Raw genomic sequence first — 17,775 nt, forward strand, 5'->3', positions numbered from 1 at the left:
TATGCCAAAAGTCTTCTCACTGGGTGAGCTGCTTTGCAATATACTTCACATTGTTAGAAAAGGCTCCAGAAGGCCTTGGGGACATCAGTATCAGGGGCTGGAGCTGGACAGGCTCTTTCATCAGCACTTCTCCTTCCCTTTGCCAGCCAGGACCTCACATACTGTTCCGGATTGAACTGTCCTAGTGATGGTCCATTACATTTAATGAAAACCAGGCTGGACAGTCGGCTGACAGAGAGAGCATTCCTTTTTGCAGTAAGGATATCGTTCATGCAGCTGAATGCCCGCTCACACTCACTAGTGGAGACAGCGATGGTTCGGACTGCTTTCAGTAGAGGCTCCATGGCAGCAGGTGTACGGGATGCCCTGGTTTCCTTGTATTCGCGAAAGCCCTGAACAGTCTCTCTTCTGTCCACTTTCAGCACTTCGCACAAACGTAGCACCTCTACGTCCCCATACTGTACGTCTAACTCCTCTTCAGGCCAACTTCCAGGATGGATAACTTTCATGTCCTGGATTAGCTGATTGTCCCAGGCCTCCCGGCCATGTAATGGGATTTCTCTTGTGCTGACATGAGAGGAGGTTGTGGAAGTCATTCTGTGTCTCAGATTCTCTACCATACTGCGGAAAAACTGACCTGCATGAATCTGTACAAGCCTGCCATTCTCACGCAGGGCAACACCCTTGAAGGACTTCTCAGCTAGAGCTGTATTAACTGTAGTCATGTGTGGGCCAGGCATGGTGACCATGGATTCAAAAACTCGTATTTCTCGAGTTAAGAGCCTATCTGCTGTAGGCAGTGTCATCTCTCTTTTTTGGAGTTGCCGAGAGAGGTCGCTGAGCTCTGTGAGCGCATCGTACATCAGTCCCAGATTGCTGACAAACGTTGCAGATGTGAGCACATCATCCAGGCCCTTGTACTTTGCTCTGTCTCTGGAATCCCTGCTCGTGTCGTTTACAGCATTTGTGAAGTGATCATGAAGCACTCGGTAGTTTTCCCAGACTGCTCTGACGCTCCTTTCACTTGAAGCCACCCAGCGGATGGACAAAACACGCCCTATCACCAGGAGACGCTGTCCGACTGCTTGCGCACACTGCGCTAACTGCCTCTGATTTTTGGGGGAGGCATGGAACAAGGAATAGAGTTTGTCAAAAAAGATCTGGAAATGATTGAGCCCTGAGACCTCCTTGACCACATCCCCAACTGCCAGCTCTAGACGATGATTGGAGCAGTGCCACACAAACAGGCTTGGGAATTTACTACACAACTGGGTAGCAACGCCTGTTCTCTTCCCTAGCATGACTGAAGCCCCATCACATGCAAAAGAAACGAAACACTGACCTAAAAAGTCCTCGTTAAAATCTCTTCCAAGACACTCCATTAACACCTTTGTGATGTCATCAGCCGTTGTTCCATCCAACTCGATCAGCTCCCAAAAAAAACGTTTCGGGCTCAGCATCAGCTAATGCTGAGCGTAGACACACAACAAGCACCGTTTTACCACTAATAGTGGTAGATTCATCGACCAAAACACAGAGTTTTCTTTGGTTTTCTGTAATGTCTTTTGCCATTTTTTTCTTCAGCTCATGAGCTATGTGGTCGATGATTTCGCCACAGGTTTTATTGGAGTGCAAAACCCTGCCCACGTTCAGCCCATTCAGTTTCTGTACATTCAAATCAATTGGCATGTCTGTGAATGGCCGGCTATGTTTGCCAATTTTATATGCCGTTCGAAAAACTCTGATAGTGGTGTCTAATTCAGATTTATGCATAGACTGCACTTGATGTTGAATAGTTTCACGTGAAGCAGATGTAAGGATGTCAGCAGCTTTTACATGGGCTTGTGATTCTTTATGTTCTTTGATTTTTTTTCTCAGGCTAGCTTGTTGTTTGCCCTTGTCAACACCGAAATGAGACACTGCACACTCACCCCATTCAGTTGACAGTTTCAGTCCTTGTCCAGTGTGTATTCCCAAAGATTTGACATGATCTCTGCATATCCGACATCCTAGCTTCTTATCTTTAAGAAGGAGCCATGCATTGGTCTTGCAAAAATATTGCACCTGGTCCGTTGTCCAGCAGTCAGGTGCATCGCTTTGCCCGGTGTTGGTGGTGGCAGTTGCGCCAGCAGCAGCTAACGTTAGAGGCTCTGGAGGAGGCGGCGGAGCTAGTGCTAATGCACTAGAACTTGGAGCAGGAGGATCAACCAAAGAAAGCTCCCCATCAGACACAATTTCCAACACAGGCACAGCATTCTCTGTATTTGAAGTTTCTTCCGGCGACAACCGCTGTCTTTTTGCACTTTTATTAATCCACACTAACATTTTAGAAATGCTAATTTGTGACGTGACTTGCTTTCCTTCTCTCTCGGGGGCGTGCCTGCTCTGTTCTATCACTCTACATAGCCACCCACTGGGTGGGAGTTGCACTGCATAAACACAACACACGTGCATCTAGGTATGTAAATTGTAAAGCATTAAAACATGGTTTTACTAACAGTTTTCAGTATGTTGTTACTTCGGCATTATTATTATTATTATTATTTTGAAACGTGTATTACTATTAAATCACGGTCAAATAGGTTAATTTTGACATAGTCCTTTCCACCACAGTATGGAGAAGATAAGCCCCGCCCCCTCTCCAGCACGTTCTGTTTGAATGACAGGAGTAAACAGCTGACAGCCGCTGTGAAACTCCAGCGGTTAGAGCGATGAGAATGTCCGTTCGGCACCTCATGACGCATCTACTGAGTACCGGGCGGCTGTATATATATATGGATGTATAATAAGAACGGCGGGAGAGTGTTGAGTACTGGCACGGTGCATGAGTACCGGAGTACCGCCAGCATGCCGGTACTGAGCAAGAAGTGCCGGTACTCCATGGGTCAGAACCAGAAGTGCCGGTACTGCGTACCGGTGAGTACCGGCCCAATTCCAGCACTGCTTTTGCCCCTTTCACACCAGTGCTTTTTCAGCTCCGGCTCGGAGCTGGAGCCTGAAAAGTGCCGGTTTTTCCTGTTCACACCGCAGTTGCGCCGGCTCTTAGCTCCGGAATCCGGTTCACTTCCAGTTCCAAAAAATTGTCGGTCTAGAGGCAAGAGCTTCGGAGCTAAGAGGTGGCGTCGCTTACGTCTCTTACGTCGAGGCGTGCAGGAAACTAAACCCACCTCCCCTGAACATGGGTCGACTGTCATGCCTGCCTACAAGCAGTAGTGCTTATAAACACACTTTATAAAGTCAAGGCAAGGCAAGTTTATTTATATAGCACTTTTCAACACAAGGCAATTCAAAGTGCTTTACAAAAAATGAAAGAGATTAAGAAAATGGCATTTAAAATCAGTCATTAAAAAGAAAAGCTAATAAAAGTCAGGCAACACTAACCAGGCTTCGTGTGATTCTGTTTATTTGTACCTTACTTTGACCATCCGTTCACTGTTATTGATCATTGTGGAGAGAGGCAGACATGTTGTTTTGTATTATAGCAGCTATCGGATGGAATCAATACATGGACTGCACAGGTTGTCGTGTCCGACTATCACAAGTAGAATCATAATAAAAATACGGCGGTAAAATGTGCCTGTAGAAAACGGTTTATGCCACAATAGGATAGCAATAGCAAGTAGTCAGTTTAGCTTCGGTTGCTATGCTAACATCACCCATTTTATACCAGAGAAACTTTCATAACAGCGTTGTGATACCAAACAGCGTCAATTCAGACTGACACACATTCACTTAGGCTAAGGGGAACTGGGGATATGTATCAGCTGCTTGTGTGAGTTGGACAGTGAATACTTTAGAGCGGCCGCAGCTGTGTGAGCTAACCGGGAGCTAACGGAGGAGAATAAACTCCCGTGGAAGAGCAACCAACACTGCAGCGGTCGGTAAATGCTGCAGAAACACATTAATAAACAATGAACCACGGCACTCTGGAGCAAAGTATAAGGTTGGAGAAGTCGTTATTCAATTTATTCTGGCTTCGTGTGATTAAAAGCAACACGATCATCGACCCGACGCAGTTCCCCGTTGTTGTTGTGAGCGCCGTAATGCCGTTGGGGAGCAAATCAGCGATGTAAACGGTGACGTCATGACGCAGCAGCGGCAGCACCAGTCGGGTGCTGGGCGGTGTGAACAGAGCGGGAGCAGAAAAGGGAAACCGTAGCTGAACCAGAAAAGCTCTAGCTCGGAGCTAGAAAGGGAAAAGCGCTGGTGTGAAAGCCGCATTTATGAAGAAGATCGCAGGAAATGACGACAGAAGAGCTAAAAAAGACATCTCACACCGTGTCAGATTTTGGTTATTTTGGGGAGGTCGAGATAAATCATATTGTTTGGTGGATGCAGTTTGAACCAGAGTAGCAGCATGGAGGTCGGATCGTCACCAACATAAATAAATAATGGCGCGTTTCCACTGCAGGCCTCGCTCGGCCTCACTCGGCCTCGCTCGGTTTGGTTTAGCCCGGCTCACTTTAATGCTGCGTTTCCATTACAGTTTAGAAACTGGGGTAGTTACCATAGTAACGCAGTGTAGGCGGGGCGATCAGCTTTTTGGCGGGCGGAGCGACGCTGCATACAACTGCCGTGATGTCATCTTCAATGCGACACAACTCACAAAACACACAACAACAATGGAGGATGTGGAAGCCATCGTGTCCTTGCTTCTTGGTACTTTCCACCTTGCACCAGGGACATTGGTGGGGTGAATGCTGGCTATTACATCCTGGGAGACAATGCCTATCCCTTGCAAAACTGGCTCATAAAAACGTTCCCTGACAATGGACGGCTGACAGCAGAACATGTGATCTACAACAAGAGAATTTGCAGCGCACGGGTAGTGGTTGAAAACGCTTTTGGTAGACTGAAGGGAAGGTGGCGTTGCCTCATGAAAAGAAATGACTGTGATGTGAAACTTGTTAAATCAATGGTGCTGACATGCTGTGCTCTACATAACCTCTGTGAGAGTCATGGAGAGACCTATGATGATGGGTGGGATGCAGCAGCAGCAGCAGAGCCAGGGGTAGCAGTGGCTCATGGGGCAGAGGAGGAGGGCACTGACATCAAAGAGGGTTTGATGCGCGACCTGAATAGCTAAATATTCATTGTATACAGGAAACTTGAATGTTTTGGTTCAAAACATCATGGTTCAGTAAGTTGATATACATTTCTTGTGTTTGTAATTATAAACACGACATTGAAAGATTGTGGGCCATTAAGGCTAGTGACATTTTGTTTTGTTTTTATTATTACTACATTGTATTGAACATAAATAAATCTATTTTTCTCTTTCACATATGTGTTTGTCAAATGATTTAAACAAAAAAAATGTTATCAGAATTGACTATTTAGTAAATATTTGATTTTCAAGCACCAGTAAGTACTTCCCCATAATAAGAACATTTGAGCAAATATGAAAGTAAACATAAATAAACTCTTTTTTTCTAAATACCCCCTTCCAGTTTATTTGTAAAAGGAAATCTTTGACTTTAAGTAATGTGTCAGTTACCAAATAATGTTTTAGAGGAGGGACCTCAAGCAAGCAAACTCAATTTCTTGCTTTAAATCTCTTCTTAAAATTAACTTTTATCTTATGGGCTTTTTCCTAACTGATGGTGTTTCTTATTGCTTTATAAATTCATGTATGTTTATATCTCTAGATCTTAATTGGGCTATTTTTTTGTAATTGTTTTTGAGTGATATTGTAGGCTTTTGTTTTTAAAGATCCACAAATATTATTAGTAATGGTATTAGTTGTAGCCTATTTTTATTTAGGAAAAATATAGGCCTATAACTTCTGCCTCATGTGAATCTGAGTTTTTGTTCTGCTGATTTAAAGCCCTTTAATTGTACATTTCAGTTTATGATTGGATTCCAAAACTGTAATTGTGTGTGAGTGGCCACCCAGTGACTTTGTTTACATGCTCACGGAAATCAGTTTGTTAATCAGATGATGCATTTATCAACAAGAGATAAGATGAGAAGTACTTTATTGAATCCCAATTTGGGAAGTGTTTTTTGTTGCAGCATAAAAAGGCATGGCATTGTATGTACAATAGAAATAAAAAATATATATATATTTGTTGCAGCAGCATAAAAAGGCATGGCATTGTACAAATACAAAATAAAAAATGTTTGTATTGCAGCAGCATAAAAAGATATGACATTATTAAAAAAAAAAAAGGAAAGATAAGAAATAAACAAGAAAGTATAAATGTTGCATTTACAAATTAACAAAAACAAGAGAGATGAAACTGAATAATATTAAAATTACAGAGGTGGTTCGTCTTCCTGAGGAGACGGGCCACGTCGGCTGCCCCCTCGAACCTGGCCGAGAGTGCGCAGGAAGGCCAGGTTAAACGCATGAGTTTGAGCGTTCTCCTCCCTTCTCAAGGCCATTTCCTCCTCCCTCGCCCGGGCAGTAGGGCTGCACGATTAACCGAAAAAAGATCGTGATCTCGATTCAGACACCTATGCGATCTCATTTCTAAATTACGGCGATCCTATGACGTCATGCTGATTTTTTATGGCATCAATAAATACAGTTCAAAATGAAGGGTTCAAGAACTTGATGAAGATGCTGGATAAGCGGTACTCAGTGCCTTCCCGCAACTACTTTTCACGTACTGCATTGCCTGCCATGTACTACAAGACTCGAACCACAGTCGAGACAAAACTGAAAGATGTCCAGCACTTTGCGACAACAACTGACCTGTGGTCCAGTCGTACCATGGAACCATATATGAGCCTGACGGTGCATTTCATCACCAGTGATTTCACCATGAAAAGTCGGTGCCTACAGATAGCTTTCTTCCCCGTGGACCACACGGGCGACGAAATTGCAGTGGGACTAATGGAAAGTCTCCAGTCCTGGAGCTTGGATCCGAAAAGGATGGTGTGCATCACTACAGATAGTGGATCAAACATCATAAAAGCATCCGACATAAACAACTGGACAAGGCTCCAGTGTTTTGGCCACAGGCTACATCTGGCTATAGGTGAGCTGAGTACAATCCATCCCACAGTAAAGTCCTCTGTTCATTTAAGTCTGAGAGTGTAGAGTTAAATTAACTGTCAATATTGTACTGAACATGTTTATGTATTTAAAAAAATAAATCTTATTTCATTTAACTAATTACCACCATTTTAAAATTGTAATGTATAGTCTAAATATTATAGTACCCCCCGCCATTTGGGTATATATTTATACTCAGGCTTAAATGAATAGGCCATTTTTTTTATTCCATCTTTCCAGACCCCATACATTTTTCCCTTAGAGATTTCCAAAAATATTTATATAAATTATTTTAAGCCTAGAATCAAGCCATCCAGGATACTGGTGATTCATGACCATAACACGTTTGATTTTGTGGGAAAAAATAAGTTAAAACCGCAAAACAAAGGGTATTTATTAAATGTAGAATATCATATAATTAAATATTCATTCATTTTTCATAGAATCAAATGTGTTATGGTCATGATTCACCAGTATCCTGGATGGCTTGATTCTAGCCTTACATTAATTGATATAAATATTTTAGGAAATCTCTATGGGAAAAATTAATGGGGTCTGGAATGATGGAACCAGAACATGGCTGCCACTGCTATGCCCTATAGCAGGGATCACCAACTACATTTGTCCAAGGGCCAAACTGTATCCAATAGACACTATCGCGGGCCAGCGATTTTTATATAGTCCAGAATTTTGAAGTTGTAGACCGGGGGGGGGGGGGGTATTGAGTGTTCTGTAATCAGTTACTAAATACTGAATACATGGCTCTGAAAGTAATCAGAATACAGTTACAGTTACGTGTCTTAAACGTTGGAATCGGGTCTACTTTAACATATTCAGAATACTTTTAGAATACTTTCTTTTTCCATAACAGATGGGTATGTTTTGGTGAACAGGAGACACGTATTTTACTGTTTTAATGGCTTATCAAGAGCACAAACACAACATCTTGGTGTCATTCTGACAGCTCTCTCATCTGCACCCCACATAAAAAACATCACCCGGACTGCATTCTTTGTACTGTCTTAAAACCTTTCCTTAGAATATGCTATGAATTGTAAGGTGTCCTTGGGTGCTTTGAAAGGCGCCCCTAAATAGAATGAATTATCATTATTATTTATTATCTGAAACGATGTTATAACTTTTACAACTGTTTCCAGTCACTTGCCCCAGGCATTCAGCAGCAGCAGGCCATTCACTTTGATTTGATCCCGTTATGAAATGTCATCATTTCGACAATAAAGAAATTCTACATAAACGTTAGCTTGCACATTTTATCTAACCATCTCCGTTTCTAACTTTCAATATATTTTAAAAGAGATCTATCTCTCATCTGCGTGCGGGGGCGGGGCCTCACAGACACGCTGCATATCTCTCTCGCTCACAGACATGCAGCGCCGTGCAGTGTGCACACAGCTCTGCCGGTATTGAATATTACATTTTGTGAGGACATTTTTCCACCAATAATTCCAATAAGTATTCCAAAATGTATTCACTTCAGGTTTACGAAAGTAACTGTAATCAGATTACTAGTTTTTCAAATGTAACGCCAGCTGAATACAGTTAGCCTACTTGATTTTTGTATTCTGATTACGTAACGCCGTTACATGTATTCCGTTACAACCCAACCTTGCTTCTAGGCTACTGTCCCGCAGCTCCTGCCTCTCTGTTGGACTCTGTCGCAGCAGGGCTGCTGCTGTGGTGCGGACCGTATTAACCAGACTCTTCACAACGAAGGATCACTTCTTCTTCAAGGCAGGGAAGGTTTCGCATTACGCAGTCTACTGTCCCGCAGCTGCTGCCTCTCTGTTGGACTCCGGTACTGCACACAGTAACCACGCCGCAGTCACCCCTGTCGTGCGGGCCGGATGAGAATGTCTGGCGGGCCGGATGTGGCCCGCGGGTCGCCAGTTGGTGGTCACTGCCCTATAGTGAGTATTTTACTGTGCATTACATTTTAGCTATGCCTTAATGAATTACTGTTATATGTATATATATATTTTTTTACCATTTTTTTGTCATGTTTTTACAGCAAAGTTGAACATTGTTTCTCTCTCTCTAGAAAATTCAATGAAAGATGAACGAATCAGCCGTGCTATGGGGGTCTGCAAAAAGATAGTGAGCTGCTTCAGCCACAGCTGGAAGCGGAAGAGAGAGCTTGCACAAAAGGACCTCTATCTACCTGACCACAAGCTCAAAACGGAGTGCCAAACAAGATGGGGATCCCGTCTAGCTATGGTCAACAGGGTCCTTGAACAACAAGAGGCCATTACACGAGTTCTCGCCCGGAACACTGACCGGAACAAGTTCGCTAGAGGTAACATTCTGACATGGCAAGACATACAGGTTCTTGAGGTGATTGACAAGACACTAACACCACTGGCAGAATTCACAGATGCGCTCTCAGGGGAGCAATATGTGTCTGTCTCCTCTGTGAAGCCAGTCCTCCACCTCTTCGAATCACTGATGGCAGTGAAGGAAGACGACCCTGCACTCGCTCGCTCGATTAAAACAACCATCCTGCAGTACCTTCAGGAGAAGTACAGTGATCCAAAGACACAGGCGCTGCTCGACATAGCTACAAGTCTGGATCCAAGGTTCAAACTGGACTATGTCAGCGAGGACAACAAAACCACTGTCAAGACCAGACTGAAGGATGAGATGACTAGCATCGTTACTATGGTAACTGTTTATATGAATTGGGAACATTTATTTAGTTTATCAACCTTAGTATTTAACTGCTGATATATTACTTAAGTTATCAAGTGTAGAATATTAAGGTTAACCTTTTTATTAAATTCTATTTTCCCTTTTCAAGGAGAGTCTCAGCCTCACTCCCACCACAGCTTCCTCCAGTGCCACGCCCCCCCCTGGTGGGAAGAAGAGAAAGACCTTAAGCAGCTTTTTTAAAGTAGCAAAGGGGAACGAGGCAGCTGCACCTGAAGTCGAGCAAGTTGTCGACATGGAACTAGGCGCATATCTACTCTCAAGAAATATCGACAGCGAAGATGACCCCTTAAAGTGGTGGAATGACAACAAGGGACAATACCCAAGATTGTCCATGCTTGCCAGGAAATACTTATGTATTACTGCGACCAGTAGCCCTTCAGAAAGGGCTTTCAGTACAGGGGGGAACATTGTAACTTGCCTGCGTTCCTCCCTGAAACCTCAGAATGTCGACATGTTGGTGTTCTTAGCCAAGAATCTTAGTGCAGTAGATGGACTGTGCTAGTAGCTAGGCAGCTAGGCTTTATTTACATCTATTCTAAAGCTGTAACTTTATGTTCTGTTCCGTTTTTATATTCAGTAGTTGACTGCAGTATTTAAGTTAATCCTTTTATTAAGTTATGTTTTTGTTACGAGAGAGACAAATTATATTAGATTAGATAAGAATCTTTAATGACCACACAGCAGGCTGGTGGAATTCGTGTTGAAATGTTGTCTGTTTAAAAAAAATGTTGCAATAAATATTTTCATTGAAACGATGAGAATCGTGTGAGAATCGTGATCTCAATTCTTATGGAGGAAAATCGTGATTCACATTTGAGCAAGAATCGTGCAGCCCTACCGGGCAGCAGCCTCCATGGTCAGCTGCCAGTGCCGATCCACCTGGGCCAGGCTCTGTTCATGGTGCCGTGCCTGCTGTGCAAGGTGCTCGTCTCCTCCTCGTTTCCTCTTGCCTGTATGACGATAAGATAATTATAGCAATAATAATTAGCAATAACAATGAAAAACACAGGACAGGTACAGGTCACACAAGGATACCATACAATGTATAAGCAGAACAACAGTAAGGATGAACTAAAGACAGTTATGCCCTAGATGTTTACAATGATTGTGAAAGTGAATTACATTATGTCCAGCCTGTTGATAATGAATATAAATATATGTATATAATAGGATGTCACACACAATTGTACTAGCTGCGTACTAGCTAGTTTGTAACAGAGCATTTCCACACAGTGGTATAGCTTATTTTACTTAATGACGATGGATGATCTAAAGTTTAAAAAAAAGTCACAATTCCAGTCGTTTTGCCATGCCTATTTCTTACCTAGAACCACACGCTGCGGTGTCGTGATGGCACTCGGCGTTGGTGTCGGTTCCTCGACTAGTGTCTGTGGTCGAGTTGAGGTGTGTTCTGATGATGTTGAGGACGGAACACTGCCACCACCCGTTGTTCGGGACTGTTCCTCCTCACTAGTCCCAATGGCATCATCTAGAACAGCAACATGACTTCTTAATTCCACAAACTACTGTAGCACAATACTAAATAGCAACAACAACTGTAGAAAAGAAGAACCTAAACAATGGCGCATGTGGTGTTAGCAAACAATAGCTCTAGCTAATGCTATCTGCCAGCTAGCTATGTAGCTCTTCGGGGCTCCATAAAAGCATGGGTTGTCAAACATAAATGTAAGGATAAAATACTTGTTTGTTAGAAGTGAGCTTTAGAATAGATAGGGACACAACGCTTTCAAGCAAATAACAGAGTGTTAGCAAAGACTTACCATGCAGGGACTCCAGTAACGCGGTTGCAGAGTCCAGGCCTCCCTCCCTCCCAACGTTGGCCGGTCTATGGCCATAAATAGCGTCCAACAGGTCGAACCACTTCCAGCTTTTCCTATCTGAACCACTCCGGCCGTTGTGGTCCTTCACGGCTCTATACTCACTCTTAAGCTTTTTCAGTTTTTCCCTACACTGCTGGAAAGTCCTTGAGAATCCGCGCTCGGACAACAGTGCAGAGACCTCCTGAAAAACGTTTAGGTTGCGAGTTGTGCCATCGAGCTCCCGCTGGATTGTATCATCTGCAATCAGCTGGAGGAACGTCGCAACTTCTTCAATCGACCACGGTATGTTTTTCTTTGCCATTTTCTTAGGTTTACAAAAATGCTGCAAGTGTCCCTTAATATATGCGACACTAGGGATTAAGTCGCGCGAGAATTGTGACGATTCTCTCTGACCAATCAGCAGTCGTCACTAGTTTAGCATATTCCGCCCGGTTGTTGGCCCCGCTTGTTGGCCTCGATAGAACCACGATTTAGTCGGGCCAGAAAAAGGGTGAAAAAGTAGCCTCGGGCCAAAAAGTAGCCTCGGGCCAAAATTAGGCCAAGTGGAAACGCAACCAAAAACGGGCCCCGCACGGCTAAGCGCGCTTAAAGCGAGCTACCCGCTGCAGTGGAAACGCGCCATAAGTGGTCCGAAAAAGGATAATGACAAAAACAATACACATAGCCTTCCTCAGGCAGTGTGTTTGTACCGGGGACAGGAGACACCCCCTTGATGAGAAACTGAAAGAAATGATCGGGGAATCCCTCCGGTGTGGAGTCATGACAACTGGATCTGAATTATGGTTTGTGTCCCAGCTGTCGATCAGCTGTGCGCAGAGTCTCCACTGCAGCCTGTGCATCTCACCCCCCCCCCCCCCCCCCCCCCCCCCCCGCAGCAACTCTATATCCACCAGTTAAAGGAAATACAACTAATGTGTTGTGTTATATTAGCTGTACAATTGACCACATATGGTGTTCTTAGTTTCCATACCTCCTGTGTTTTACGAGCGACTTATCAAGTCTTGGCAAACGGCATAAAACACGATTAAACGTGATAGTATATAAAACCATGCTCGTATCTACAACCTATAGAAATGCAAAACGGCGTCAGTTTAGACGTAATTCTGTCCTCCTGCTTACCGCATCATTTATGAGAAAACATTTCATAACATTAACACAACATATTCAAGGTGGTTTTAAATAACATATCCGTATTTATTTATTTCTCCAAGTTGTGTTTTTGTGTGCACTGAGGAGTCTCAAACAGGCGTTTGTTAAATCATTTTAAGATTGGCTTTAATCAATGTTTGAAAATGAATTCTTCATATATGATAAATGAGAGGTAACATTTTATTGATGGTATTATTTCCACATATTTCTCTCCATTCTTCCTTCTGCCAACGGTGTCGCAGTTTCTCGTCTCTCCCGTTGTTGTGCTTAGTGCGTACGCATGGGTTAGAGTTTGCGTGGAGGACCGCACGTTTTCCCGTCAAGTTAGTATTTTATAAATCGCAAACATTGCGTAGAAACTGGCGTACGCCATCTTTTGAGCGTATATCCCTTTATAAATGAGGCCACAGGGCATTCTAGCTATCAAGGATGTAGAATACCTTGGTTGAAGGATATTCTACCCAGAGACCCAGAACAAGATCTGATTGGTTGCTTTCTTTTCTAACACAAAACCACTGAAATGCGTAGTGCATGGTCCGAGAAGGACAAACAAATCAACGTAACACTGTAATATTACAGATCAACAACACAGATACGATTCTCATTTATTCATTTTATATACATTTTATTACATTTTATTTATATAATTAAATCGATTTTTGTTTGTTTTATCTGAGTGTTCCAGGGTATTCTCTGAATACCTTGAAGGCCCTGACGGTTCGCCACTGTCCAAAGCATGCCTGGTCCTTAATGAAGTTAGTGTTACCATTAGCGCAGCTTTCTCTGCTTCTGCACAGATGCGAGCAGATGAACTTGATGAACGTTCACTTCTTTGAGATCTTTTGGAGACTCCAGACGCACTTTCCCAAAGAGAATCCTCCTTTCCTGTTGCACACTCGGACAGCCATCTTGTCACAAAAATAATAAACTATTCAATGCTAGTCAATTTCGATTGAAACCAAGCTTCACTCTCACGTTTTTCTTCTTCCTCGTTTAAAAGTATGTGATGTGACAAGTGTGAGTCTATAAAACTTTCCGTCAAAGCATCATATTTGACCATATTCTCCTGCACTTCCTCTGCATTCATGCGGTCCTCCGTTAGCTCCTTAATAATGTTTCTTCTGCGCGTAAGATGTCCAAATCTGGCTTGTCTGGATAAACGCAGGCTTGTCACATCATCCCCCTCCATTTGGGTTTCAGTTGGACTTAGATTTGCCACAGCTGCTCCAATCAGTTCATTTTCATTCATTTTGCTGATTATTTTTTCACTTTTATATCAGCATTTATGAATCGGCACACTTTAAAAAGTTATTTTCAAATAGTTATATGCTGTAGTATGTCTGCTTGCGCCATTCATTAATTATATTACATATAATTAATATGTTTATTTTCCTATGTGTGTGTGTGCGTGTTTGTGTGTGTCTCGCCAGGTTGTTGTACTCTGCCACCACTGCAGGTCTTGACACCTGGACATGCTTTTATCTTTCTGTGACCATCTTGTACAGGTATCTTTGAGCTCTAACCCGTGCACTGTGGACACCATAAGGACTGGTTTACTGTCTATCCACTTGGTCAAAGCCAGCTATTTTGGCTTCCTTGTCACCATTTCAGATGACCCTCTCCCTTGTTAATCAAATATGTTATCACTGGTGATTTTGATTTATTTTGGGATTCTATTTTTCACAAGTGTTCCATTTTCAGGAAGGCCCTTTTCCAGCAATAGATCCAGTAGTTTGATAGAAGTAAAGTACCTAGACATATAAACAGACAGGAGAAGCAGGGGTTTCATAAGTGCCATATCCTTATGTAAAGAGAAAATAATAATCAACCCTTTAGTCATCATCATCATCATCATCATCATCATCATCATCATACTTGTCAAAGTGCATGGGAACAGACTCAGGCAAGCAAACAACCACGTTTGCACCTATTCCAGGTCCTGAGTGTGAAGGTTTTCTTTCCCTGATAGACATCAAAGTCTAACACAATGCCTTTTAGAGTAGCAAGAACAAATATTTTTAATCCTGCTGGATTTGGCTTGCCGGGCTAAAAATTATGGACAGGTCACCGACCTGTCAAGGGAACCATTTTTTCATCAATGGAAACCTTTCCTGGCCTTGGAAGGTTTCTTCTTCAGAAGTGGGCTGACTTTCCAAAGCAGGTTATTCATCTTCTTTTCTTCTGTTACATTGAGATCATCGATGATTTTGAGTGAACGTCTGATCTTGATAAGCGATGGCGTGCCATGGACTCAGATATTACTGGTACTCTTATTTTTGTAGACCGGTAGACCTTTATTTTTGGGGTATCCGAGGCATGCCATGTAAATGACACCCCAAAAGAAGGTATTGATCTCCTCAGGTGTTGTACTTAGACTCGAGCCTGACACCTAAAGCTCTCTTTGTGAAGTGCAATATATCCTAAAATACCTTGTTTTTGATGTATTGCTCAAATTGTTTAGAGGGGGGCTGTCCACACGGTTTGGGCCACTCTGGTTTCTTCCAACACAGGCTAAGAGATAAACAAATAATTAAAATATTATCCCAACTTCACCTAGCATATATTCTATACTTATTTCACAACAACAATAACAAGCAAAAGTCAAACTTTAATGTTTTGAGAGAAATGTACACGTATACTACTACAGTAGTACTACTATAGTTATATTTCCAGAAGTCCTTGTAGGTTGAATAATGCTGCATCCCAACCCTACAGAAACCCACGTGTTAGCTTTGGCCCCTAGTGGACGACGGACCCTCTCTTCTGTAACTGTCTCCTGCTCTTTCTCAGTCAATACCTCCTCCTCTGAGTTGTCAACATCATCCTCTTCCTCCATCACTGCCTGTGGATCTTCATCATCTGATAATATATCTGAGTCTCCCTCACTGATTCTGTTCAGAATTCTCTCTGCCTCAGTTTGTTAGCTGCCTCCTTTTGTATTGTGTAAAATAGAGGACATAAATAGTAAGCACATCCCTGTGTTCTCCGCAGAGGACATTCATGAATACATTTACACTGCTCTGAAAACTCATTAACTACTCAGATGTTCCCTGAAAACACTGCTAATTACAACATGACTATTTTTCAATCCACAAAATGTGCTTGTGTTGATGGACGCCATTTTGAGATACAAGGAAAAACATTTTTTTAAGTCACAAACCCACATATGTCACATGTCACAAAATAAGTCCTCTGTGAAGTAATTGAAAGCTGTGGCATATTTACTGTCAAAGTAATAGACCAACACATGTGCACCACACAGGACAAAAATGAATGGATGGGTCTCAGGAGAAAAACTCTCTCGCTTTTGAGTCATCTGGAAACCTAACTATACAACAAAAAATGATGATAAAATGAACCACGTTACCAAGTACAACCCCAATTTCCTGTAATTCCTCCGTTGATTTTTACCAACAATTGGCACAGGCTGCATGTATATCACAGACTGGAGACCGCTAGACATCAGCAAGAACCAGCACAATCTCGGTGTAACAGAACTCCTGATGCATGACAAATGTTCTGCACTCGTTCCTTAGGTGTGGTGAAAACAGAGGAAAGGTGTTTTTCTGAAGCATTCTCCAGTTTCTTGAAGTTGCACAGGAATGTGAGTTAGAGGACAGGGTCAGCACTGTAAGGAGAGATAGTGCTCACAGTAACAATATACCATACGTATATGTGCAGCTCACACTGGGAATCACTGTGAGAGCGTTTTTTCACAAAGCTTTAGATGAGTGTCATATTATTGTTTATAGTTTGTCATGCATTTATTTATTACAACACGTGTGTATTTGTTTTATCTCCCCCCAAAATACAGGTAAATACAAGTATTAAACTTGTGATTAATCATGATAAATCACAGATTATTATTGTGAACAATGCGATAAAATATTTTAAATTGAGCTACAACACTAAATAAAAGAAAAAAGCCCATTTCCGCTCACCATCCATGCCCCTGGTCTCCCTCGTGAATCCTTTAAAATCCAGACGGCTTGTTGACTCCATCTAGTGTCACAGTTTATCTACTACAGCTAGAGCAAGGTATTACTACTTCTGCCAATTACGCTGGTAATCAAATGTTATTTTATTTAGTCATGAAACATAATGAACATGCAACATTTCCATAACCAAGGACAAAAAACACAGATACAATCCATAGTATCCATAGATATTGGCAGGTAAAATCACCTGAAAACATTTTCATATTACACTGTTCATATGTACATCTGATAATTCCACAATAAACATTTAAATAAATCGTATCTAAAATGTGCCCAGAAATATAATACAGCACTTCACACAAGGTAAAATAAAACTAGAGAAAATAGTAGTTTCTTATAACCATGTCATTTGAATCGATGCAAATGCAGCATGCAAAGATGTAGAGCAGCCAGCCAGATGTCCACTGCACATTGTTTTACCACTATTCCACATATACACTGATCTTAATCATTGCATGGTGTTGCCTGTGCTTCCCCTTTTAGAGAATTGGGAGAAAATGGCAGTCCAGCTTTCTGAGGTATATGCAATCAAAGATAGCTGAATGTCCACATTGACAAATCAGAATCAAGTACTCAACTAAACCTTGTTATAATGAACGACAATAGAACGGCACAAGATCTGAATTCTAACAATCTGAGCCTCGTGTAACTTTAAAAACTTCAGGATGAGCTCTGAAACTAGTTCATTTTCCAGCAGGTGGAAGTGTTTGCAATCCAATAAAATGACAGTCCTTCCTTGAGATGTCCTCATACTCAGGACACTATCATGAGGTGGACTGCTGCTGCCTTCATGGTCTCGATTGTTTGAGAATAGAAGTCATGAATTGGTACACACAGTATACTGTCCAGTGGCTTCATATTATTTATCATATACTGTATCAGCACAGCTGTTAGTCAGTTCCTGCCAGTCAGACTGTTAACAGAGCGACCAGAGTATCAGATAAAGTTAATATATATACATACCACCTACAGTATTGTGAAGTTGTCGGAATTATAAAGGGAAATGGTAATTTTTGTTATTTCATTGACTCATTTGTTGTAAATATTTGCTTTACAA

At 42.1% G+C, this 17,775-nt stretch overlaps 1 protein-coding gene across 1 annotated transcript in view; it reads right to left on the bottom strand.

Annotated features, from left to right (window-relative positions):
• The window catches only part of LOC117546363 (zinc finger and SCAN domain-containing protein 20-like), a 52,289-nt gene extending 40,417 nt beyond the window's left edge, over positions 1 to 11,872 (bottom strand). The window contains exons 1-3 of the mRNA XM_034216572.1: positions 11,512 to 11,872; positions 11,055 to 11,219; positions 10,569 to 10,680 (exon numbers count right to left, since the gene is read on the bottom strand). Coding sequence (XP_034072463.1) covers positions 10,569 to 10,680; positions 11,055 to 11,219; positions 11,512 to 11,872 — 638 coding nt within the window. The remainder of the gene's footprint in view (positions 1 to 10,568; positions 10,681 to 11,054; positions 11,220 to 11,511) is intronic.
• Positions 11,873 to 17,775: the final 5,903 nt, after the last annotated feature.

The sequence above is a fragment of the Gymnodraco acuticeps genome, unplaced genomic scaffold (assembly GCF_902827175.1).
Source record: "Gymnodraco acuticeps unplaced genomic scaffold, fGymAcu1.1, whole genome shotgun sequence".
Classification (NCBI taxonomy): domain Eukaryota; kingdom Metazoa; phylum Chordata; class Actinopteri; order Perciformes; family Bathydraconidae; genus Gymnodraco; species Gymnodraco acuticeps.